This window comes from Phacochoerus africanus, chromosome 10 (assembly GCF_016906955.1).
Source record: "Phacochoerus africanus isolate WHEZ1 chromosome 10, ROS_Pafr_v1, whole genome shotgun sequence".
NCBI lineage: Eukaryota > Metazoa > Chordata > Mammalia > Artiodactyla > Suidae > Phacochoerus > Phacochoerus africanus.
Genome location: NC_062553.1, coordinates 1428732 through 1455708, shown reverse-complemented (window position 1 = coordinate 1455708; position 26977 = coordinate 1428732). Strand labels below are relative to the sequence as shown.

Sequence of the window (26977 nt, the reverse complement as noted above, 5' to 3'; positions counted from 1 at the left end):
CTGTGCAAAATCTTTTTTCTTTCTAAATTTTATTGGAGTATAGTTTGTTTGTTTGTTTTTGTCTTTTTGCCATTTCTTGGGCCCCTCCCACAGCACATGGAGGTTCCCAGGCTAGGGGTTGAATCGGAGCTGTAGCCACCGGCCTACGCCAGAGCCACAGCAACGCGGGATCCGAGCCGCGTCTGCAACCTACACCGCAGCTCACGGCAACGCTGGATCGTTAACTCACTGAGGGAGGCCGGGGACCGAACCCGCAACCTCATGGTTCCTAGTCGGATTCGTTAACCACTGCGCCACGACGGGAACTCCCATTGGCGTATAGTTGATTACAATGTATTAGTTTCAGGTGTACAGAAAAGTGAATCACGTTTACATACACACAGAAGCTTTTTAATTGGATGTTGTCCCCGTTGCTCATTTTTAATTAAAAAAATTTTTTTCTTCTTTTTAGGGTCATACCTGTGACAAATGGAAGTTCCCAGGCCAGGGGTTGAATCAGAGTTGTGGCTGCAGGCCTACACCATAGCCACAGCCCCATCAGACCTGAGCCACATCTGTGACCTATACTGCAGCTTGCAGCAATGCCAGATCCTTAACCCACTGAGGCAAGGGATCCAACCTGCATCCTCACAGACACTGTGCCAGGTTCTTAACCCATGAAGCCACAGTGGGAACTCCATAAATATTTATTTATGTTTCTGTCTTTCTGCCTTTTCTAGGGCCGCTCCTGTGGCAGAGGGAGGTTCCCAGGCTAGGGGTCTAATCAGAACTGTAGCTACCAGCCTACACCACAGCCAGCAATGCCAGATCCGAGCCGCATCTGCGACCTACACCACAGTTCATGGAAACGCTGGATCCTTAACCCACTGAGCGAGGCCAGGGATCAAACCTGCAACCTCATGGTTCCTAGTCGGATTCGTTACCCACTGGACCAGAAGGGAACTCCTATTTTTATTTATTTATTAATTTTTTTGGCTACACTTGCACAGCATGTGGAAGTTCCCAGGCCAGAGACCAAATCCCCATCACAGCTATAACCATAGCAATGACAGTGCCAGATCCTTCACCCACTGAGCCACGAAGGAACTTCTATTTTTGCTTTTTGGTGGTTTTTTGCTTTTGGTCTTTTTAGGGCCATAGAGAAGTTCCCAGGCTAGGGGTCGAAATGGAACTGCAGCTGCAGGCATACACCACAGCCACAGCAAGGCCAGATCCGAGCCAAGTCTGTGACCTACACCACAGCTCACGGCAACACTGGATCCTTAACCCACTGAGTGAGGCCAGGGATCAAACCCGAATCCTCCTGGATACTAGCCAGATTAGATACTGCTGAGCCACAATGGGAACTCCGGAAATTCTATTTTTTATTTTGTCACCTGTGTTTTAGATGTCAAATCCAAAAAGGCATTATGGAGGAGGTCCTTTCGTGGCTCAGTGGTTAATGAATCTGACTAGGAACCATGAAGACGTGGGTTCCATCTCTGACCTCACTCCGTGGGTTAAGGATCCCGCGTGGCTGTGGCTGGGGTGCAGGCCGGCAGCTGCAGCTCCGATTCGACCCCTAGCCTGGGAACCTCCATATGCTGCAGGTGTGGCCCTAAAACCCAACAGTAAAAACAGAATAAAGTCAAATTTAAACGGGAGGGACGGCCTCCACGGCTCCCAGCGCTTTTCTCCCCGTCTCGCCTCCCGTGGCCAGCTCCTCCCCCAGCCCCCCAACCCCCTCCAGGTCCAGCCTCCCCTCACTCACAGTCGACCTCTGAAACCTTAGCCCCTTAAAGGGACGTTCTCGGCTTCCTGGCCGCAAAGTCACTCAGCACGCGCGCGAGCCTGGCTCTGCTCCCGCCTCCCGCCAGCCGCCCAGCAAGGTCAGGTGCGTCTCCACGAGGCCTCCGCTGACTCCTTCCCTGGCGGCTGTCGGGAGGACTGGGGCGAGCAGGTCCTCTGGGGTCTCCTAGGCTGTGAGGCCCTCTCCCCTGCCCTGGGCCACGGCTCAGCGTTCCCACAGCCTGAGACACAGCAAGTGCAGGCCTGCTGACTGCTTACAAAGGGGCAGACGCACTCTGCTCCTGAGCAGCGACACACGCCAATGCAGCTGCGGCTCTGACAGCAGACCCGGGGGTGGCGGCACACAGGGGACCCAAACGCTGGGTCTTGGGATGTGGCTGCTGTGTTCTGCCTCTGCCCAGGAGTCTCATGTCCTCCCAGGAAAGGGGAACAAGCCATCTTCTCACCTTCAGGTAGGTTAAAAAAAAAAAAAGAAAAAATCACATCCCAGGCCCAACTGTTCTTCAAACAAGTACCTCCACTTAGCTCTGGCTCCTCACGCAGCTCCGCCTCTAACTGCCTCCTCACAACTCCACGTCACGCCCTCCTCTCTTTCTTGGGTGTCACGCTAGGGACAAGCGGGACAAGGTTGAGAAGCTAAGTAAAAGCCATCTGCCTTTTTGGTTTTTTTTGCTTTTTAGGGCCTCACCTGCATCACATGGCAGTTCCCAGGCCAGGGCTTGAATCAGAGCTGTAGCCTCCGGCCTACGCTACAGCCACGCAGGATCCAAGCCGTGTCTGTGACCTACACCACAGCTCACGGCAATGCTGGATCCTTAACCCACTGAGCGAGGCCAGGGATCGAACCCGCAACCTCATGGATACAAGTCTGGTTCGTTTCCACTAGTTCCTGTCCCACCAGAACAGGAACTCCTGCTGTTTTTAACTGACGTGCAGCTGACTTACAATGTAGTGTTAGCTTCAGATTAGTTTCGGCAACGTCGTTCACACATCTATGTAGGTTACATACATTTATGTCGTACATTCTTTTCCACTACCGGTTACCACAAGGGACTGAGTACGGTCCCTATGCTGCACTGTGTGTCATAAAACCGTCTGTTCAAGGACTGCGGCATGGCTGCCCCGAAACACAAAGTACATCTGAGACAAAGCGCCTGGAACCTGAAACTGCAAATCTTCAGACAGGGTCCAGCAGTGCCGATAACAACTTAGAAAGAGAAGTCAATCACAGGCACATGGGTGGCGTCAGACATGGAAAAAGCAAAAGACACCATTTTAAGTAGTATAAATAAAAGCCAAGTAGCTCTGGGTAGTTTTTTTTTAAGGTGCAATGGTATAACACAGGAAAATATAAACACTTACAAGTGGAGAAAGATTCTAAACTTAGGGGATTAGAAGACTCAGTACTAGGGAGATGTTAATTCTCCTGCTGACTTAAGAGTCCGTGCAAGCCTGGTCAATTCGCAGTTCTGGGGTGGAGAGCAAGGGGATAGGAACTGATGAGATAATTTTCAATTAAACAAAAATTTAAAGAACCAAGAACGGCCAAGACATTTTGATGAGTACACGGTAAGAGGGCTTCCTCTCTGAATATGTCTGTTCCAAAGCTACGCTGACTCCAAAATACAGAGCAAAGCAGACTAGTAGCCACTGTGTTCACCACCACACACTTAGTTTACAAAAAGGTCAATGAAGGGAGATCTCATTGTGGCTCAGTGGATTATGAACCCAACTAGTATCCATGAGAATGCGGGTTCGATCCCTGGCCTTGCCCAGAGAGTTAAGGATCCAGTGTTGCTGTGAGCTGTGGTGTAGGTCACAGACATGGCTCGATCTGGCGTTGTTGTGGCCATGGTACAGGCTGGCAACTGTAGCTCCAATTCAACCCCTGCCTGGGAATTTCCATTTACCGTGGATATGGCCCTAAAAAGCAAAAAAAAAAAAAAAAAAAAGTCCTCTGATGCTATAAAATCCTGAACGGTGTTAAATCTCCACCCGCAAGCATGTCTTCTGAGGAGTCGGCGTGCTGAACAGCAAGCAGGTGCAAGGCGCTTCTGTAGGGTCCTAAGAAAGGCACTGTGCACTGGGGGCAGAATGAGCTACTTGGTCCATGAAACATCAATTTTACTTGAAAAGATGCGTGACAGACAAATCTATGCTTATTCAGACTTGGAAACTATCCGACACTTTCTCAAAAATAAATGAAATAAGTTTGTCCGTTCAAGGGAAACAGCTGACACTATCTGTGGCCACTGTAAACTCTCAGCTTTCAAGCAAAAACTGGAAGTTTGGAAAACTTAGAGCCATCGGTAGGGGCTCGAAAGCTTATCCACATTTAGAGACCTTTCGGGGGAGACGGGCGGTGACGGTAACGAATGAGACTTAGAAAACCATTAAAGGTGTCACTGCCCCGAAGCTCTCCCTTGCATGGGAAACCGCTGTCTTGCAAATGACGGCCGTGTGGTGCTGCAAAATCATGCGCAGAAGAGATCCACGCAGAGCGCAGGACAGACAACGGACTTCAGCTTAATGGCGCTGGAAAAATGCACTGATAGCATTTCAGATTCTACATTGCAGCTATTAAAGTAACTATTAACTGTCATGATTTGGTGTGGTATCAAAGAAGAATATTCACAGTTATCTGAAAAGGGGTTAAAATATTTTCTTCATGCAGCTTCAAGCAAGATAGTCTATCAAGAGTTACCACTGTGGCTCAGTGGTAGTGAACCCAACTAGTATCCATGAGGATGTGGGTTGTATCCCGGCCTCGCTCAGTGGGTTAAGGATCCGGTGTTGCTGTGAGCTGTGGTGTCGGCTGCAGACGTGGCTCGGATCTGGTATTGCTGTGGCTGTGGTGCAGGCTGGAGGCTGCAGCTCAGATTCAACCCTTAGCCTGGGAACCTCCATATGCCACAGGTGCGGCCCTAAAAAGTCAGAAAAAAAAGAATCCATCACAATGCACGAACACGGAAGTAGACAGGAGAACCCAGATGTTAAGATGATTTGCAAACCAGTGCTACAGCACTCACTAAGTAATTTTTGTTTCGGAAAGCCATCAGTTTTCATTTGAAAATATGCTACTGCCCTCCACCCTCTGACTCAAGTCCTTTTCCTACCTGTATACACAACAGAAAGCAGGACGTGTGCCCCCAGAGTATCACTCGTGACACCGGGAAACAACTGAGGCGCAGCGCGTGCTCACAGGCAAAGGGACCACATCTACGGTCTTAAACACAACCCTCAGCAAAGTCAGACACAAAATAACGTGCACTGCGGGTACCTGCCCAAAATTCAAAACGCGAGGAGAGCAACCACAGCAGTGCTCAGGGGCAGAGCAGGACGGACTGCGAGCTCTGGAGAGAGGCTGCGAGAGGCGTGGGGGTGGGCGGGCCTGGGCTAAGGGGATGCTCGACTTGTGCCCTGCACGGTGGCAGAAATAAACCCCACAGATGAGCAATGGGAGTAAGTGCAAGGGTCAGTCTCACTGTTAAGAAGCAGCTTCTCAAATGCAAATCAAAACCACAATGAGCTGTCACCTCTGACCTGTCAGAACGGTCCTCATCAAAAAGACCACAAACAACAAATGCTGGGGTGGGTGTGGAGGAAAGAGACACCTGTGCCCTGCATGTGGGACTGGAAACTGGTGCAGCCACTATGGAAAGCAGTGTGGAGGGTCCTCAAAAAACTAAAACTAGAACTACCACCGGGAGTTCCCGTCGTGGCGCAGTGGTTAACGAATCCGACTAGGAACCAGGAGGTTGCGGGTTCGGTCCCTGACCTTACTCAGTGGGTTAATGATCTGGCGTTGCCGTGAGCTGTGGTGCAGGTTGTAGACGCGGCTCGGATCCTGCGTTGCTGTGGCTCTGGCGTAGGCCGGGGGGCTACAGCTCCCATTCGACCCCTAGCCTGGGAACCTCCATATGCCGCGGGAGCGGCCCAAGAAATGGCAAAAAGACAAAAAAAAAAAAAAGAAAAAAGAACTACCAGATAAACAATGAGATCCTGCTGCATAGTACAGGGAACTATATGTATTCTAATCACTTGTGATGAAACATCACGCAGGATGATGAGAGTAAAAGAATGCATATGCGTGTGTGTGTGTGTGTGTGTGTGTGAGACTGGGTCCCTTTGCTGTACAGCAGAAATTGACACAACATTGCAAATCAACCATAATAATAATAAAAACCTTAAAAAGTTAAAAGTAGAACTGCCATATGATTCAGCAATCAACTCCTGGGTAGGCATCCAAAGAAAATGCAAACACTAACTTGAAGAGATACATGCACCCCAATCTTCCCGGCAGCACCATTAACAAGAGCCAAGATACGGAATCAACTGAAGTGGCCACTGGCAGGTGACGGAATAAACAAGACGTAGCGCGCACACACGCACAAGCACGCAGAACACTACCCAGAGACGAAAAGAAAGGCATTTTACCACCTGCAACAACATGGCCGGGCCTGGAAAGGATTATGCTTAGGGAAACAAATCAGACAGAAAGACAGATACTGTATGTTATCACTCACATGCGGAATCTAAAAAATAAAACAGGAGTTCCCTGGTGGCCACGTGGGTTATGGATCGGGCACTGTCACTGCTGTGGCTCAGATTCGATCCCTGGCCGCAGAACTTCTGCACGCCATGGGCGTGGCCCAAAAACAAATAAATAAAACTAGTGAATATAACAAAAGAGAAACAGACTCACAGACACAGAGAACAAACTAGCAATTATCACTGAAGAGAAGGACGGGAGGAGGGGCGAGACAGGGGCAGTGGCTTAAAAGATACAAACTACTCCGTCTAAAACAGAGAAGCAACAAGGAGACACTGCACAGCACAGGGAGTACAGCCGGTATTTTACAAGCATAAACGGATTCCAATCTTCAAAAACTGAAAGTCACCACGTTGCCCACACGCACCCCGATTTAGAGGAAATCGGCTTCACCTCAAGAAAAAAATGACAATAAAATAAGAAGTCGCTTCTCAAAGTTATGCTGACTGCAAAGACCACTGACAAGACACAGCACCCATCGCACGACACGACAGCATCGGAGGCTGTGAGATGGCGAGCAGGGGGGTGGGAGGAAGAGCTCCGGCACAGCAACCAGAAAGCCCCGAGAAGGAGCTACCGCAGGGGCTCCAGCACAGAGTGAGCACCAGCACCAAGACCCAGTCACTCTAACTCGTAGTCGCCCAGCACGGCCTTAAGACACACAAAGCAAAGACGGGAATACCGATAAGGGTAAAAGGACACACACACACGCACGGCAGGAGAGCTGATCGATGAAGCCGCAAAAATTAATCACGCGAAAGGATTTAAGACACAACAAGGGGAGAACCTGACGGGCGTGCACAGTCTTCTACCGAAATGCCGAGGAAACACCTTCAAGCACACAGGGAACACCTAGAAAAGCCTGCGCACGTATTAGTATAGGTGACGGATAAAGAACCACTGTAACACAAGCCATGATCTCCAACTAAAACAGCATTAAAAGACAACACAATTAAAGGTGATCCAAGAGACATATGCTCTATACCACTCACGGCTGAAAACAGAACTAATCAAAACCGCGTAACACTGAAAATGGAGCCAAGACAACTAACTTTTCAAAATCTAGAGCAGTAATTAGAGGCTTCCAGCACACATCGGCACAGAATAGTGAAAACTGATGGATGAGAACTCAACAAGTAAGGGCGGAAGAGTAATAACCAGAGAGAAAGAAGAAAAAAATCGGATTGGCTGCATGGTGAAGCGCTGGCGGCCCCCCGGCCACCTGGCATCCGTAGCTCGGATCGGGGCTGTCTCCCATGCTTCCCCAGGCTGCCCCCAGGACTCCAGGTGAGACAGCACAGGAATGCAGCTCCCCAAGGCCGTTGTCGCCAAGCTCCGGCTCCCTCAGAAGCGGCCTAGAAAATGGGAAGCCCCCCACCCTGACAGGCACGGGCCTCCTCTCCCAAGAAGCAGAAGGTGGGAGAATCGCACGCCTCAGCTTACTGACAGAGGTCTGCCTGCCATCACCACCTCTCAATACACAGAGCAGAGCCCCGGTGCAGGAAGAAACCAGCATCTGCCGGGAACGGGGCCGCGGCGAAGAGAGGGCGGTGGCGAGGCCAGCTCGAGGGAGGCTGACTCGGCACGTTCTCGCGTGCCCCCAAAACTGCGCTCGACGGTCCCGCGGCCTGAAGGCCCCCGCACGACAGCAGTGGTGATGAAACAGACAACATCAAAGGACAGCAGCTTTAAAGAGTCTTCTTCGGAAAGACAAAACTGACAGACTTCATGCAAGACTGGTGGGAAAAAAAGGAAGCCGCAGCCTAACCGTGAGGACTGAAGAGCTGTATCGACAGGGATGGGGGGACGTGAAAAGAGACCAGTCCCAAGAAGATCACTCACCACGACCGGCCGCAAGAGAAACGGCAAACACCTTCTCCACCAGAGAAACCGGCCGGCACGTTCAAGATCCACCCGGAGGCACGTGCGCCGGTGAAGGGCGAGCTGGGGGGGCGGCGGCGCCCTGCCCCGAGCGTGGGGAGGAGAGATGGGGGAGAGGGAGCCAGAGCCACAGCCTGGGAGGGCGGAGAGGGCCGGGCACCTGCGAGGCGCCCCGGTGAAGCAGGGCGGAGGGCGGAGGGCTGTCTGGGGACAGCGAGGAAGCCGGAGCCACCCGCTGGACCCTGGCGGGAGCTCCTGCTCTCCGCTCACCTTCTGCCAGGAGGGGGCAGCACCGAACCAGGTCCCAGGCCACGGAGCCAGAGGCTCTGCAAGAGAGAGGCCGCACGGGGAGGTCAGAGGGACCGCAGTCGGGCGGGAGGGATGGAGGTCCAAGAACTGGCGACGGGAAACACTCAGGCCAGTGGCGCAGACAGACAGAGTCCCGCTGAGGGTTGGAAACAGACTTCCCAGGTGTCGGGGCACAACGAGGGCCCCGGAGCAGAGCTGGGAGGCAGGGCTTCAGGAGTCCCTCTGCCATGACTTCTGATGACCGAGAGCTTATCCACTGGAGAGCACTTCAGGGCCAGGCCCGCTTTCGGGGACACACAGCCCTGACCCTGATGGTGCAAAACCAGCGGGACAACCTACACACGTGCAACTGCACCCAGCAGAGAGCTCAAAGGACCAGACGGCCTGGACGAGGGCTAGGAGCCTGCCCGGCAGAGCACGTGTGCGTGGGCTCACCCTGGCTGAGGAAAGCAGGCGGCCCTAAGAGCAGGTCAGAGGAAACAGCTCAACTTCAACGGGTTCGGAAAGGCTGAGAGCGGCCAGAGGGACGTGCCTGGCCCAGCGCTTCTCTCGGAGCAAGCAGAAGCCTCCAGTGCCTGGTGTGGGCACCTGGCGTCCAGGCCTGGTCCACCGAGGAGAGGGTCCAAGCCCGCCGCCCTGGAGGAAAGGCCTAGGACCCACAGGGACACAAGCAGCGACCACCCCCAAGGCCCCTCCTGATACCGGCAGAGGCTGGCTGCCATGCAGCAGAGGCAGGATCACCAGGCAAGAGCCACCAAACCCTGGCAAGGGGCTGCCCAAGAGACAGAGAAAGCGTCACGGCAGGAGGCTCTGCCACCACCACTGAGGGGGCAGAGCATGGAGACCGCTCCCCTGGCCTACATTAACCCCAGGGAGCAGCAGCCACCAGAGGGATGAGTCCATGGGACAATAAGAACAAAGCCAGGCCAGGAGTTCCCTGGTGGCTCAGTGGGTTAAGGATCTGGTATCACTGTAGAAGCCTGGGTTTGATCTCTGGCCCAGGAACTTCCACATGCCATGAGTGTGGCCAAAAAGAAAAAGCACAGAGCCCGGCCAGTTCCAGCGAGCAGCAGACTGACCGACCTGCAGGTGCAGAGAGGTGCTGTGCTGAGTGAACGCACCCACCGTGGCCCCTCGGTCTCCACCTGCACTGTGAAACCGGAGAGCAACAGCATCAAGACTTCCAGAGAAGAGGTGGGGCAGGAGCACAACTCATCTACGAGGCCCTGAAAGACCTTAATGCGCCTTCCTGAGCAAAAGTGAGTAAACCACTCCAGCAACCTGTGAGAAGGGCGTCCACGCAGAGACCTGTGCACAGATGCCACACAGCTGATCACAGCACCGTCCACGTCCAGAAACAACAGAAACGTCCCCAGGAGGCGAGGGGACAACCCACTGTGGTTAACGTCTACAGGGTGTTCAGCAATAAAAAGGAACAAACTACTGCTACATGGCTCTCAGAGCACTGCGCCAAGTCAAGGAAGTCAACGTGACACACCAGAAAAAGCAAATCCACGGGGCAAGAACCCCCTCGGTGGTCCCGAGGGGCCAGGAGGAGGGCAAGGGCCGCTCACTGCGGTGAACAAAGGGACTCTGGGGGTTCCATCTGGGCTGTTCTTCAGTAGTGGTGGCTACACAACTGAATACACTTGTCAAAACGCACACACTTTAAACAGGGGGCTCCACTAGATGTCAATTACAGCGCGTGTGTTTAGAAAGGCTGGCGATTTTTAAGCAGCGTGAACAAAGAGCCAACTGTTGGACACAACGGAAGACTTAAATCTACATACACACCGAGGACAGCGGGACAGCTCTGTGGCTCCTGGGATCACATTTTCTGATGAGCCAGGAAGCCTCGCTGGGCCCTCTGTTATCCAGGACAGACCGGGCGTCAGGAATCGAGCTGCCTTCATGGCAGGACTGATTATGGGAAATCGAGGCATTTTCAGCTGCCTCTAAGACCAGGAGAAACAACAGCAACCCTTCCCCCAAAGGCACGGTCAGGCCAAAACACAAGAGCAGGACCGGAGATGATAAGAGGAGACAGCAAAGCTTCGGAAGTGAAGAGGACGTGTGCGCCAGCGGGAGACTTGGGTGCTGACGGGGAGTGGATGGGGCACAACCAGCATCAGGAACACTCGACAGCCTCCCGCTTACAAAAGGGAAAAAACACCAAGTACTTTAAGTGGACACAGAACGGAAACAAAGGCAAAACAGCAAAATGATACAGGTACAAAGATCTGAGGGTGAACAAACTGAACACTGACTGTGCCATCTTTTTTTTTATTTTTATTTTTTCCATTATAGCTGGTTTACAGTGTCCTGCCAATTTTCTACTGTACAGCAAGGTGACCCCGTCACACACACACACTTTCTTTTTCTCACATTATCCTCCATCACGTTCCATCGTAAGTGACTGTGCCAGCTTTTTAATTCTTAATGAAGGGACACCAGATCTATTCGATTCTTTGTTCATTCATTCACTTATTCATTAATTCAAATAGTTTGGGTACCTAAAATTTACAAGGTTAGGCACCGCTCTTGGTAAGGAAATACACAAAAATAGCTGTCCTCTTGGAATGCACAGTCCAGCGAAGGAAAAAGACGAACGAGATGAATAAATAAAACACACAGTATATCAGTAAGCAGCACTAAGGAAGAAAACAGCAGACAAGGGGGGCGTGTGGGAAGAGGCAGAAATCAACTCCTATCTCGATAAACAACGAGGTTCCGAGACAACCACTAAAGCACGACTACAGAAGGTGGCACGCGAGCTGGGGGGCTGCCGCTGAGGAACCCTGAAGCAGAGACCACTGACTTGGTGGTGGGCAGCGAGGGAAGAGGTGGGACCCTGACGGGCGGGGAGAGTTGTGCCAAGAAGAGCAACGTTTGGGGGCACTAAGCTTGGGGCACAGAACGTGGCGGGGACGGGGCTGTCGGGGCCACAGGCAGAGAGGTATCAGGAGAGAAGACAGCAGCTCAGAAAAACCACCAGCTGCTTGAAAGCGGAATTAAAGGAACAGAAGAGCCCGAGAAGGTGGGGCCTTAAATGCTGCAAAAGTCAAGTCCTCCCAGACCTCAAAACACAGGTTCGAGAGCCGTTTCGGAACTAGGCCCACGAAGAGCGAAGACACGGTCTGGCAGGAGATCCGGACAGTCTCAAGCAGCTCTCGTTCAGTTAAGGCATAAAAATCAAGAAAAAAGGGGGTGGGGAATTCCCTCTGTGGCCCAGTGGGTTTAGGACCTGGCCTTGTCTCTGTGGCAGCAGAAGCATGCGTTCGATCCCTGACTCGGTGCAGTGGGTTCAAAGATCCAGTGTTGCCACAACTCCAGGGTGGGTCACAAATCAGCTTGGATCCCCGCCCCCCCCACCCCGGCCACTTTCACGTGCTGCAGGTGCAGCCATAAAAATTTAAAAAAAAAAAAGGGAAGAAGGAAAAAAGGGGTGGGGGTGGGGAGGTGCGGCCCAACTTGAGAATTGCATCTGGGAAAGAATTTCCAGTAAGTTACCAGAACACACAATTGTTCAGAACTAAACACACAAAACGTCACATAACCAGAGGAGTTCCCACTGTGGCGCAAAGGGATTGGCAGCGTCTTTGCAGCGTCTGGAGAGGTTCCATGCCAGGCTGGCACCGTGGGTTAAAAGGATCCAGTGCTGCTGCTGCTGCTGCAGCATAGGTTGCAACTGTGGCTCAGGTCTGCTTCCTGGCCAGGGACCTCCAGTGCCTCAGGGAGGCCAAAAGAGAAAATCAAAAACAAAAGAAAGAAAGACATTCTGAGACAAGACTATAAAAGCCAAAACCCGCCCTTTGGGCCCCTAAGCTTGCTGGCTCAGTGTCCTGACCAAGGAGGCAGGTCCCTTCCTACCCACCACAGGTGCGGCCAGGACGACTGGGCAAAGGCCCAGAGGGTGGACCCGGGGACCAGAGGGTGGCACCAGAGGCCGCTCCTCCCAGAAGGCAGACCCAGGCAACCATCCCAGGGCCCAGCTGGCGCGCAGCGGCTCTCCTGCACGCCCGGGCACTCACCGCTGGCGGGTCGAGGCCGCCGTGCCGCTCCTCCTTCTCCACGGCCCGCCGGCAGTCCGGGCACACCCACAGCGGCAGGCGCAGCACGCTGTTGCCCTTGGGCGCCACGGACAGGGCCGGCCTGCTCGCCGTCTTTACTCCGCCGTCTGAGAACGAGGCGTCTTTACGCTCGCTTCTGCACAGGAGACAGTAATCCCCAGCAGGGTAGGGTGATGCTCTATGATTCATGCCAAAATTAAAAGGAGTCTGGAACAGAGAAAAAAATTCAAAACATGATCCGCAAAGCCAAGACCACTAAAAACATTACATACAGTTCTGGGATGGTGACACACGCACGCTCACAGAGAGAAACATCAAATAGGGAATCTGCTGGATAAAACTGTACCTAGTGTTCTAGAAACCTCTAACACATACTTCAAAGAAAAGCGTCATACCATAAAAAACTTTTTTTTTTTTTCTCTTCAGGGCCGAATCCAAGGCATGCGGAGGTTCCCAGGGACTAGGGGTGGAATCGGAGCCGTAGCCGCCGGCCTACACCACAGCCACAGCAACTCGGGATCCGCGCCGCATCTGCGACCTACACCACAGCTCACGGCAACACCGGATCCTTAACCCACTGAGCGAGGCCAGGGATCGAACTTGCAACCTCATAGAAACTAGTCAGGTTCATTAACCACTGAGCCTAAAAGACATTTAATAGGAGTCAGAAATCTGTCCAGTTGACCCCTTCACCTAGACTCCTATATTACTTCCCCACGTGCTGAAAATCGTAGGCCTCGATTCTCAGACTGAGAAGGCACCGGGACACTGTTTTGTTTTTGTTTTTTTAAACTATCAACGAAGTTCAAAGCAGTTTTCTGGAGATGGCTGCACATAGGGCTCAGGTCTGAGGCAGCGATTCTGGCGTAAGTGCCTCTGCAGGTCCAAACCGCCTGCAGTGGGCTGTCCACGTTTGAGTCAAGATAACCTCCAGGAGCCTGACAGCAGCCGCACATCCAAGACACAGCCACCCTTCCAGCTCCCAGCAACAATTACGCTGAAATAACTGCAGCGACAATTTCTACGTCCGCTTTTTGAAATGTGTCCTAAACTGCAGGGTGAGGCTGGGGTGGAAGCCTCAGAGGCAGGAGGAAGAGGCAAGAGCACCACCCTAGATCCTCTCTAAAGGGTTATCAACCACCCTACCAGGAAAGTAAAATTAGCCTTAAAAACACACAAACAGGCTCCCAGGCTTCCAGGCCTAAAGTCACAAGGTGAGCAAGCAGGGCCTAGATTTTACTCCACATCAGCACGAGCCTAAGAAGGGCTTCCTGCACCTTAGGGGAACCGTCCTGGAGATCCTGAGGAGAGGCACACCTGGGCAACAGCTGAGCAGGGAAGCCGGGCACAGCCTTCCCAGGGCAGCAGAACCCGCCAAGGTGCCAGGCAGAGCACCACGGGATGCTGTCAGGACCCCCAGACCTCTCTCGCCATCTGGAGTGTGCCTACTGGTGCACGTCAGGTGGGAGGGCCAAGCAGACCCGTGCCAAGGTGGTTTCTGGCTAGAAGGTCGCCCAGAGGCCCCTCCAGCCCTGCCTGGCCAGCAACCCGGCTCCCCCTCAGGCCGCGGCTCTCCCAGTCTTGCTGCACCCTTGTTCACAGAGGCCCGGGCTGTGCCTGTCACCTGGACTACACACGGCATTTACATGACTGGTGCCTCAGCCGACACATGCCCTCGTGGGCCCCAGGCTCGGTCTCCAAGGCCCGGGGCGACCAGATACCAGGCTCCTAGACAAGCGGCTGAAGGGATCAACGCAAAAACGAGTAATGAAAAGAACGACTGGCGGCACCACTTGGACGCAAAGGACTTGCAGGCATGTTCTTACCTGCACCCCAAACCAACAGCCAAAACTGCCGACACCTGCCACACCTGCGGGTCCCGGACTAACCAAGCCCCATCAGCAGCCGCTGGTGTCCGGTGCAGAGGGAGAGGACGGCCCTCCACAGGAGGAGCTGTCTCTCTCGGCCCCGCCTGACCCAAAAAGCCCCTCACTGCCAGACGAGCCACCGCCTCCCGATCCCTCTGGGCCACCTGCTTCCCCCAGAGCAGGCCGTGACGGGCTGCAGGGTCACAAGGGTCACCAAGTGGCCGTCACACCCTGGCGAGCCAGAACGGACGTGAGAGTGCCCACGCGGCCGTCACGCGTCTGTCTGTCCGTCCAGTGTTTATGGGGAGCCCATCACGGGCCAAGGCACTGGACGCCCCGCGGTGAGCAAAGCAACCACCCCCGTCCTCCGGGGAAACACTCGCCAGACCCAAGGACGAGGTGAGCGTACAGCGCAGGGGCAAAGCAGGGCAAGGCGCAGGGGCTGGGCTGGGATCCATGCCCTGCAGCCCGAGGCCCTCAGCGGCCTCCCTGAGGAGAGGGGTGAAGTCGGGGGCTGGCGGAGCCCCTCTGCTACCGGCACGGGGGCCCGAGTAGGAGACCAAGGACCAGGGAGCAGGGAGCCAGGCCGAGCGGGGCAACGGCGGGAGGAGAGATGCGAGAGGAGAAAGGAAGGGGACCAGGAGATGGGGGTGAAGCCACCTGTGGCTCAGGAGGGAGGAGTCGCGAGAACAGCCAGGCGCCAGGCGTGGGGACAGGAGAGGAGCCAAGGACTGGCGGCAGGTGCCGCCCTGAGCATGTGCGACGGCTCGGAGACACACGCGTGCCCCACGTCCTCACAGCTCGGACGGCTGGGCAGGGACAGCGGACACCGCGGAGGCTCAGAGGGACAGCAGACCAGGGAGCCCAGCAGAACCAGGGGGCATCCCAGGCCAGGGAGGGCCCCTCCGGGGCAATGAAGAAGGAAGTCGCCAAGGGGGCCCGGGGAGGGAGAGGGGAGGCAGACCAGGCTCCAGGGACCGGAGGTGGGGGTCACAGGTGCCCAGGGTGTGTGAGGCCACAGGGCTGGACCAGACCATCCATGCAGACTGCATGTGGAGCCAGGACCAGACCTTCTCGGCCATGGCCAACACGCCCGTGCAGGGAGGTGACTCAACTGGCCGTGGCTCTTCCGATGAAGCTCACACGACCCCTGTGGACTAAAAGTCAGGTGAGCCACCTGGTTACCCTCCTGTGATTCAAGGTCGGGTACACACGTAGCTCCCCGGGGGCGCCAGGCACCACCGAGGCAGGGCAAGGAGGCGGCACCACGCAGCCACGACGACGCTGAGACGAGGATCCATCTGACCTGACCCCCCAGCTCCTGGAGTCCCTCTGTCCCCCTTATTCTGCTTCCTCTCCCTCCAAGCCCACCCCACTCACAGGTCACCAGTGGACTGAACTCCGTCTCTACAGATCATTATGCAACTTCTAGAATGGTCCGTAAACAGTATCACACAGCATAAAACTGCTCTTCTGCTTTTTTTCTTTTTTTTAAATCTCTTTTTAGGGCTGGACATGTGGCATGTGGAGGTTCTGAGGCTAGGGGTCCAATTGGAGCTACAGCTGCCAGCCTACACCACAGCCACAGCAATGCCAGCTCCCAACCCACTGAGCGAGGCCAGGGATCGAACCCACAACCTCACGGTTCCTAGCTGGATTCATCCTGATGCACCAAGACGGGAAAACTCAATTTTATTATTCTTAAAAAAAAAAAAAAAAAAAAATCAGCTTTTGGTTTCAGGGAGTTTCCATATTTAAAAATGCTCTGTTTCACTTACTTTTGCTTTTATGTTATTATTTCATTTCTTTGGGTTACTCAGGGTATAACCGGCTTTTAATTTCCTACTTTCGTTCTTTTCAGACCCCCTGCGGCATATGGAGTTCCCAGGCCAGGGAGGACATGAGCTACCGCTGCGACCCACGCCATGGCCAAGGCAACAATGATCCTTTAACCCTGTTGGGCTGGGGATCAAGCCTGAGTCCTGTTGCTGCAGAGATGCCACTGACTGCATTGCACCACAGTGGGAACTCCTAATTTTCTGCTTCCTGAAGGTGGAGGTATAGGTCACTGAGCAGCTCCTCCACCCCCTTTTAGGGCTGCTCCCTTGGCATATGGAGGTTCCCAGGTGCTGTGGGTCGAACTGGAGCTGCAGTTGCTGGCCTACACCACAGCCACAGCCATGCCAGATCTGAACATCTGCAGCCTGCGGCACAGGTCACGACAACGCCGGATCCTCCACCCACTGAGCAAGGCCAGGGATCGAACCCGTATCCTCACGGACCCTAGTCCAATTCATTTCTGCTCGGCCACAACGGGACTCCACTGAGCCCTTTCCTTTGCAGAGAGGTGGTTAATGCTACCAAGTTCTCTGTTCAGCATCGCTTTGGCTGAATTTTTTGAATTTTGACATGTTATGTTTTCATTCTCATCAGTTAATGGCTTTTCTAGTTCTCCCATTTCCCTCTTGATCTTTGACTTAGGGACTGTTCAAAGTGAGGTTTAAGAGTTCCCGCTGTGGGGAGCTCCCGTCGTGGCTCAGCGGTTAATGAACCTAAGAACCATGAGGTTGCGGGTTCCATCCCTGGCCTTGCTTAGTGCGTTAAGGATCCGGCATTGCTGTGAGCTGTGGTGTGGGTCACAGACAAGGCTCGGATCCCGTGTTGCTGCGGCTATGGTGTAGGCCGGCGGCTGTAGCTCTGATTCAACCTGTGAACCTCCATATGCCAAGGGTGCAGCCCTAAAAAGACAAAAGACCAAAAAAAAAAAAAAAAGTCCCCATTGTGGAACAGTAGAAATGAACCTGACTCATATCCTACACCACAGCCACAGCCATGCCAGATCTGAACATGTGCAGCTGGGTTGATCCCTGGCCTTGCCCAGTGGGTTATGGACCTGGCATTGCCACGAGCTGTGGTGCAGGCCTGCAGCTGCAGCTCCAATTGGACCCCTAGCCTGGAAACTTCCATATGCAGTAGGTGCAGCCCTAAAAAAAGGTGGTTTAGTTCCCAAATACTTGTAGATTTCTCGTATCTTTCTGTTATTTATTTATTTATTTATTTATTTATTTAAGGGCCGCACCGGAGGCACATGGAGTTCCCAGGCTAGGACTCGAATCCGAGTAGCAGCTATGTAACACTGGACCCTTCAACACACTGTACCAGGCCAGGGATCCAACCCACACCTCCACAGCAACCCAAGCCACCTCAGTCAGATCCTTAACTCCCTGTGCCACAGCAGGAACTCCTGCTTTTTTGGGGGGGCGGGGGGGGGCTTGCACAAGGCATGCAAAAGTTCTGGGCCAGGGATTGAACCCACACCACAGAAATGACAATGCCAGATCCCTAACGCACTGAGCTACCACGGACATCCCTGTTGCTGATTTTTGTTTTGTTTTTTCTCTTTTTAGGGCCGCACCTGCAGCACATGGAAGCCCCCAGGCTAGGGGTCCACTCGGAGCAGCTGCCGGCCTGCACCACAGCCACAGCAACTCGGGGTCCTTAACCCGCTGCGCCACGGCAGGAACTCCTGTTAATACCCTTTTATGGCCCAGGGTCAGGCCTTAGGAAATGCCCCCGTTAGTTTCAAAGGATGTGCACCCACGTTGCTGTCGGTGGGTAAAGTGTTCGGCAAGTGTCTGTGGGGTTGTTCAAGTCTTCTGTAACCTCGCTGACTTTCTATTTAATTTTCCTGTCAATTATTGAGAGAAACATTACAGTTTCCAAACAGAAGGACGAATTTCTCTATTTCCCCTGAAGCTCTATCAGTGTGTCTTCCCCGTACCGTGAAGCTTTGCTCTCAGGTATGAGAGCACCTCGGACGGCGCATCCTCTGGAGGCACTGGCTCCTGCATCAGTGTGACATGACTTTCTGTACCCTGCTCACGCTTTCTGCTCCGGGACGGATCTGTCTTGATGCCAACAGAGCCGCTTGAGCTCTCTTGTCAGTAAGCAACGCGACTTGCTCTCTGACGTAACTCTTGGCCCACTTGAGTCTTTACACCTAAAGCCAGTCACCTGCAGAAAGCACACAGCTGCATCTCCCTTTTGCTCCAGTCTCGCAAGCTTTTTAGGGGTATTTAGTATTTATATCAAATATGATAACTAATACGATTGGGTTTATTAAATCTGTCTTACTATTTTTTTTTTTTTTGTCTTTTTGCCATTTCTAGGGCTGCTCCTGCGACATACGGAGGTTCCCAGGCCAGGGGTCCAATTGGAGCCATAGCCAGCGACCTTCGCCAGAGCCACAGCAACGCCCGATCCAAGACCTACACCACAGCTCACGGCAACGCTGGATCCTTAACCCACCGAGCAAGGCCAGGGACCGAACCCGCAACCTCATGGTTCCTAGTCGGATTCGTTAACCACTGCGCCACGACAGGAACTCCTCCATTTTTCTATTGATCTTTTTTTGTTGTTGTTCTCTTTTTTTAGCTTCAAAAACCTGAAGTTTTTGTTTTTGTTTTGGCTGCACCTGCGGCATGTGGAAGCTTCCAGGTCAGGGGTTGAACCCACACCGTAGCAGTGACAGCACCAGATCCTGCCCCAGCTGCGCCACAAGCGAAGTCCAAAAAATTGAGCATCTTTAGGATCCACTCTCCTCGGCTCTTTCCTTTCTGAAGTGGGTGGTCCAGTGGACAGAGGCGCGCACTCCGCCTGGGCGAACTGTCGTGACCGTTTTGTGGGTCGCGAACTCTAGGTGACGCTCTTTCCCTTTGACTACTTTAAAGCTGTCCTCCTGCCTCTGGCTCGTGCTGTTTCCCGTGAGCAGCCTGTTAGTCTTGCTGTAGTTCTAGAATGTTTCTTTTTCTCTGATTGCATTTAAATTTTCTTTTTCCTTTTCCTTTTTTTTTTTCACAGCCACACCCACAGCATGTGGAAGTTCTCAGGCCAGGGGTCAAACTGGAGCTGCAGCTGAGGCCTATGACACAGCCACAGCAACACTAGACCAAGCCTCACCTGCGGCCTACGCTGCAGCTTGCGGCCAACAGCAGATCCTTGACCCACTGGGTCTTCCTTTTGCTCCGATCCAGGTTCCAATCCAAGGCCAGCGACTGCACCTGTATCCTCGAAGAGACAACATTGGATCCCTAACCCACTGAGCCACAACAGGAACTCCTAAATTTTCTCTGAATCACTGTTTTCAGCACAATAATTATGATGTGACTGGACGGGGGGGGGGCAGTTTTCTTCGTAATTCTTTTTAGTTTTTCCCATTTTTGGCGGCCCTGCAGCATGGGCCCAGGCTAGGGATCAGGTAACCTCTGCATTAGCACCCCACGGGAACTCCTGCTTGCCCCACTCAACCACGGGGCTTTAAACAGGCCACTTCCCTCCTGCAACACGGCTTTCCTCCCCTTTACCAAGTGGCTGTTCTGTCAGGCAGCCTTTCAACGCCCACTGCTGCATCATGCTCTTTCTGTGACTCCTGCTCTCCCCGACGTGCTCGCTAGCCCTCTTCAGCAAGCACAGAGCACACGAGCCAGCACAGAGCTCACCACTCCTGCAAACCTCTGCGCAGACAGTCTTATCCTTCCGAGGCCATCTTATCATTAGACATCGAGTCCCACAACGCAGGCAGCATACAGCACACACCTACTAAATACTCTCGGGAGGAGCTGAGACGACTCTTCCGAGGCCGCAACTCGCACTTGGTCTCCCTGCTCCGCTACAAGTTCTCCTTCCTTGCCCGCACACAGTCTTTTACCGGCTACCTGTGCTGGAGTCCGGAGAAGACGCCCGTGCGGGCAATCCTTTCTGCTGCTTTCCTGAACTCGCTCTTCCGGAAGCACGTGCAAGTTCTGTGGCCAAGTGCCACTGCTTGGGAAATAATCACTAATACTAATACTTAAGTTCCCGGGAGTTCCCGGTGTGGCTCAGCAGAAACGAATTCAACTGGTATCCACGAGGATGCGGGTTGGATCTGTGGCATCGCTCAGTGGGTTGGGGATCCGGCATTTCTGTGAGCTGTGGTGTAGGCTGCAGACATGGCTTGGATCCCAACTGCTGTGGCTGGGGTGTAGGCTGGTGGCTGTAGCTCCGATTCAACCCCTAGCCTGGGAACTTCCATATGCCATGGGTGTGGCTCTAAACCCCCCCCCCAAAAAAAAACAAAACAAAAAAACCAACCAACCTTAAGTTTCCTTCTAATTGCTTACCATTAAAATTGATGACAGAATTAAATCATGAATTAGATACAAAATTACCTTAACTATTTAATGCTTTGTAATACATAATTTATGCAATCTTACAGAGTAAATATTTAGCAATTTATAGATTTCAAAGTTGTTCCTTGGCAATTCAATAACATTCAGTAAATATTTATTGATTCCAATCATTAAATTATTATAGCATCCTATTTACAGCCAATGTGAAAATGAGTTTTCTTGGGAATTTTTCATTTCAGTTTACACGTTAAAAAAAAAAAGACATGGAGTTCCGTCGTGGCTCAGCGGTTAACGAATCCGACTAGGAACCATGAGGTTGCGGGTTCAATCCCTGGCCTTGCTCAGTGGGTTAAGGATCCGGCATTGCCATGAGCTGTGGTGTGGGTCACAGACGAGGCTCGGATCCCGTGTTGCTGTGGCTCTGGCGTAGGCTGGTGGCTACAGCTCCGATTCGACCCCTGGCCTGGGAACCTCCATATGCTGCAGGAGCGGCCCAAGAAATGGCAAAAAAACAAATCAACCAACCAAAAAAACCAAAAAAAAAAAAACAAAGACAACCTAGAGAGAAAACGGCAACCATTTTTTCTTACTATTGTGAGTTAACGTCCTGAGCTTGCCTTCTATTCACCACCAGTGGTTCTATGGAAGGAAACCGCAGGGCTTCCTGCATTAATGAAGGTACAGCAGTACTTGCTACGTGCCAGAGGTATGCTTATGTAAAATGCTTTTATACATATAACTGTTATTAAAGTGGTTTTCCTACACAAATGTAGTTACGTTTAATTCCAGTAAATGAGGTAATTACTCTATGTTTTGATCCTACTTATCTGGAAGAAAACAGATAGCTAAGAAAACCTCAGCACAAGTCAGGCTGTACTGTCTTCTGGCAGCTCAACAATGCGCCCATATTCAAAGAGTTAGAAAATACTTCAGGTCTCTGCATTCAGGCTCCAAGTGGCAAAAGAGAAACGTACCTGGAATTCATTAATAGCAGCAAATCACATAGTTAAAAGACTCGCAGAGTTCTGGAAATATGTATTTCTTACATTTCTTTTCACCACTCTTTAAACTGGGACTAACGCAGTCAAGTGAAAAACTGTTATCAGAATTCGACTCACCTCTCAGTGTGCATCCCCTTATAAACCTGAAGATATCTGACAATCGCAGTAACTGGTCATTCTGTGTAGGATTTATCAGTCTTTATTTATTTTTTACTTATTTATTTAGGGCTGCACCTGTGGCATATGGAGGTTCCCAGGCTGGGGTCGAATTGGAGCTGTAGCCTCTGGCCCACACCACGGTCACAGCAACGCCAGATCCGAGCCGCATCTGCGACCTCCACCACAGCTCACAGCAGCGCTGGATCCTTAACCCACTGAGCGAGGCCAGGGAGCAAACCTGCGTCCTCATGGATGCTAATCAGATTCGTTTCCGCTGCGCTAGGACAGGAGCTCCGGATTTAACAGTCTTTATAGCAATCTCCAGAAATCATCAGAGGGGAGAGGCTGGGAAAGGCTTCTAGGCAGATATCCCACATGGACCTGCTGCATTTGAAAACTGGATGCAATTCCAAGGCAGCCATTCACAGAGCTGTGAGCCCCACGTCAGCAGCATGGCTCTGCTCACACGAGCAGAGGCGCCTTCTATCCACCCACGCCCAGTCGAACTGAGGATATGGATATATCCCTGGCCTTGCTCAGTGGGTTAAGAATCTGGTGCTGCCGTGAGCTATGGTGTAGGCTGCAGATGTGGCTAAGATTTGGCACTGCTGTGGCTGTGGTGCAGGCTGGCAGCCGCAGCTCAGGTTTGACCCCTAGCTCCAGGTACTTCCATAAACCACAGGTGTGGCCCTACAACGAGAAAAGGAAAAACAGAAAAAAGCCTGCATACAGATGTTTGTAACAATATTACTCATAGTTGTCAGAACTTGGAAGCCAAACTCTCCTTCGGAAGGTGAATGGATAAACGGTGGCCCCTCTAGTCAACAGATACAAAGCAACGTTTAATGCACGTTACTACGTGAAAAGGCCACATACTGTAGGGCTGATTCTTGTACATGACCCTCGAGAAAAGGCAAACCACAGAGACAGCAAGAAGATCTGGGGCTGCCGGGGCTGGGGTAGGGAGGGTGCATGGGCAGAGCACAGAGGATTTTAAGGGCAGTGACACAACTCAGAGTGACACGGTAATGATGGACACGGCATGACCTATTTGCCCAAACCCACAGAATGCATAACACGAAGAGTGAACCCCAACGGAAATTACGAATTTGAGCGGTGACAGTGACAAGCCACGGGGAGGCTGACAATGTGGGAGGCTGTGCATGTGTAAGGCTGCAAGGGAACTTTCTACACTTCCTGCTCTATTTCTCTGGGAACCTAAAACTGCCATTAAAAAAAAAAAAAAAAAAAAAGGGAGTTCCTGTTGTGGCTCAGCAGAAACGAATCTGACTAGTATCCATGAGGATGCAGGTTCGGTCCCTGGTCTCGCTCTGTGGATTAAGGATCCGGCATTGCTGTGGCTGTGGTGTAGGTGGTCAGCTAGAGCTCCGATCTGACCCCTCACCTGGGAAACTACATAAGCCAGGGGTACGGCCCTGAAAAGACAATAAACAAGCAAGCAAAGGAGTTCCTGCCATGGCTCAGTGGAAACAAATCCGACCAGTATCCATGAAGATGAGGGTTTGAGCCCTGGCCTCACTTAGTGGGTCGGGGATCTGGCATTTCCGTGAGCTATGGTTGTAGTTCCCAGACACGGCTCAGATCTGGCACTGCTGTGGCTGTGGTGTAGGCCGGCAGCTTCAGCTCCAATTCGACCCCTAGACTGGGAACTTCCATTTCCCGTGGTGCAGCCCTAAAAAGACAAAAAGGACAAAAAAAAAAAAAAAAATAAGGTCTATTAAATATCCCCCCCAAAAAAACCCACAGGTGAATTCTTACTAATATTATTTTACTTAACTCAAGGTACCCACGACATTACCCAACCAAAGGTAACCAATGCAAACTACCAGCGAGCCATTCCAGACTCCGTCTGACCCTGGTCTTCAGCCTGTGGGGTGTGCTTCCCACCTGAACGCATGTCTCGGGGCCCGCGATGCCCCCGTGCTGAAGGTCAGGCCCATGCTCACTCTGCACCCCTCTTGCCGCCCGGCTCCTGCCCGCCAGCGCCCCAGCATCACGCGGGACTCCAGCCAGCGGACGGAGGGGACAGGGGCTCACCGTCTCCTCGAGACTCTCTCTTCCACAGCCTCCGGGCACCACACCCTCCGGGGGTTCTGAGAACCCTGAGAAAGACAGCACCCGGGCCTCTCCCGGCCAGGGCTCCCTGCCCTGCAGGCGCTCTCCCTCCCTCCCTGGCAGCTCTCAAGGGAGCAGAGGCTAAGTGTGACCAGCAATCCCACTCCTGGGTATTTATCTGAAGAAAATGAAAACAGTAACTCAAAAGCCTGCCCCTTTCTTTCCTGCCAGGGCTTCGGTGTCTCTTTGGGGCTTTCAAAAGTAGGCTTCACTCACACCAGTCAGAACGGCCATCATTAGTGAGTCTACAAATAACACACGCTGGAGGGGGTGTGGAGAAGCGGGAACCCTCCTGCACTGCTGGCGGGAATGGAAACTGGTACAGCCACTGTGCAGAACCGTATGGAGGCACCTCAGAAACTAAATGCAGAACTACCACTGGGATCCAACAGTCCCACTCCTGAGCATAGATCTGGACAAAACTTTCACTCAAAAAGATACCTGCGCCCCTATGTTCACTGCAGCCCTATTCGCAATAGCCAAGCCATGGAAACAACCCAAATGTCCATCAACAGATGAATGGATTAAGAAGATGTGGTATATATACACAATGGAATACTACTCAGCCATAAAAAAGAACAAAATAATGCCATTTGCAGCAACATGGACGGAACTAGAGATAGAGACTCTCATACAAGTGAACTAAGTCAGAGAAAGACAAATACCATATGGTATCACTTATATCTGGAATCTATTATGTGGCACAAATGAGCCTTTCCACAGAAAAGAAACTCATGGACTTGTGCATGCCAAGGGGGGGGGAGGGGAAGGGATGGACTGGGAATCTAGGGTATTAATAGATGCAAATTATTGCCTTTGGAATGGATAAGCAAACAAGATCCTGCTGTGCAGCACTGGAAAACTCTATCCGGTCACTTATGATGGAGGATAATGTGAGAAAAAAGAAGGTGTATGTGAATGTGTGACTGGGTCACCTCGCTGTAGAGCAAAAAATTGACAGAACACTGTAAACAAACTATAATGGGAAAAAATAAAAATCATAAAAAATAAATAAATAAATAAAATACGGCACAAGCGAACCTATCTACAAAACGGAAACAGACTCAGACACAGAACAGACTTGCGGTTGCCGAGGGGGAGGAGGAGGGAGCGGGAGGGACGGGGAGTTTGGGGTTAGTGGATGCAAACTATTCCATTTAGAGTGGGTAAGCAATGGGGTCCTGCTCTACAGCACAGGGAACTCCATCCAATCCCTCGCGATGCGCTGTGACGGAAGATGATGTAAGAGAAAGAATGTACATATGTGTGGCTGGGTCACTTTGCTGTACAGCAGAAGTTGATGGAACAGTGTAAATCAACTACACGTTAACAAAAAAAATTTAAAAATTTAAAAAGACACACGCATCCCCATGTCCACTGCATCATTATTACAACAGCCAAGAAGGCACGCGCAACCTAAGCGCCCATCACTGGATGAGGGTCAAGACGGGGTGAACACACCGTGGAATACTCCTCGGCCACGGGAAGGAACGCCATCCCGCCACTTACGACAACACAGCTGGACCCCGAGGGCCTGACACCACACGGCACTGGGTCAGAGAAAGACAAAGACTGTCTGATGTCCCCCATACGTGGGATCTAAAACGTACCAACAGAATCAAGCTCGTCCACACAGAGAACAGGCGGGTGGCTGCCAGAGGCAGGAGGAGAGCACGGGCAGAATGGGAGAAGGGGCACACACCTCCGGTTAAACAACAGGCAGGTCACGGGCACGTGACGTCCAGCGCAGCAGCCGGTTAGGGACGCGGCTGTGAGAGGACATGGCAGAGCTCCCTTCGTGGCCTGGGGGAAACAAACCCGACCAGCACCCATGAGGACACGCGTTCGATCCCTGGCCTCGCTCAGTGGGTTAAGGATCTGGCGCTGCTGTGACCTGCAGTGTAGGCTGCAGACGCAGCTCAGATCCCGAGTTGATGTGGCTGGGGCGGAGGCTGGTGGCTGCAGCTGCCATTCGCCCCCCTAGCCTGGGGACCTCCCCATGCCCCAGGTGCGGCCTTAAAAAGAAAAAAAAGTTCTCGTCACAAGGAAAAACATTCTGTAACGAGGTGCGGCAGTGCACCACCGAGACTACCGCGGGGATCATCTCACACGCACGCGAGCACCAGGTCACTGCGTCGCCCACGTGAAGACAACACCGTGCCATCGACCCTCAAGAGTGTACACGCAAACTCCAAGCAGCATGAGACATCTTCCGGCTAACCCCCAAACTAACACAGGACAAGAGGTTCGGGTCCAACGTGGGAGCCACTGGCCACAGTGGCTACTGAGCACTTAAGTGTGACAAGTTCAAACTGGGATTTGCCGAAGTATAAAACACACACCAGACGTCAAAGACAGAGTATGAAAAAAGACGGCAGTGTTGCAGTAATAATTTTTATGCCGACTACGTGCTGAAGTAATCCTGCGGCTATCTGGGCGACAAGGAAAAGGCACTAATAAAACGGATCATGTGTGTTTCTTTCTACTTTCATTACACAGTTACCGCAAATCTTAGGATCACACGTGTGGCGCCCATTCCGTTTCTATCAGGCAGTCCTGGGCTTGGATGCCAACGCTCTCCTCTTCCCGTCGTCTCTCTAAGTGCGAAGGAAGGGAAAGATATCCAGCACTGGGCACGGAAGGAACGGGAGCCACAAGCAAAAATTTACAAACAGTAAAAAGAACAGCTGAAAAATGAGAAGTTGACGGTAGCCACCAGTAAGACTTGTTCAAGCCAGTAAGCCTCAGGGTAAGGGTTCAAGCTGGCTCCAGACGCCCACGCCCCCCGGGGGGGGGCACCCCAGAGGCAGCTTCTTGGAAGAAGGCGCCCTAAGGCTCACTCAGCAGGACACAGACGTCCTGCCAGGTAAGGGAGGCTGAGCCCAAGAGGGCAGCAGAGCCAAGCACACGCCAGAGAAGATCAACACACGGCATATGGAGGTTCCCAGGCTAGGGGTCGAATCGGAGCTGTAGCCACCAGATTATGCCAGAGCCACAGCAACGCGGGATCCCAGCCGAGTCTGCAGCCTACACCACAGCTCACGGC

General features: G+C 52.5%; 1 protein-coding gene across 3 annotated transcripts in view; it reads right to left on the bottom strand.

Moving 5' to 3' along the window:
- FAM193A (family with sequence similarity 193 member A) overlaps positions 1 to 26977 on the bottom strand; it is a 138041-nt gene that overhangs the window by 71569 nt on the left and 39495 nt on the right. For 2 of the 3 annotated variants that reach the window (XM_047799326.1, XM_047799327.1), the window contains exon 2: positions 12562 to 12807. The exons of the other annotated variant lie outside the window; for it this stretch is intronic. In XM_047799326.1, coding sequence (XP_047655282.1) covers positions 12562 to 12789 — 228 coding nt within the window. In that variant the 5' untranslated portion in view covers positions 12790 to 12807. The remainder of the gene's footprint in view (positions 1 to 12561; positions 12808 to 26977) is intronic. 3 annotated transcript variants of the gene reach the window in all.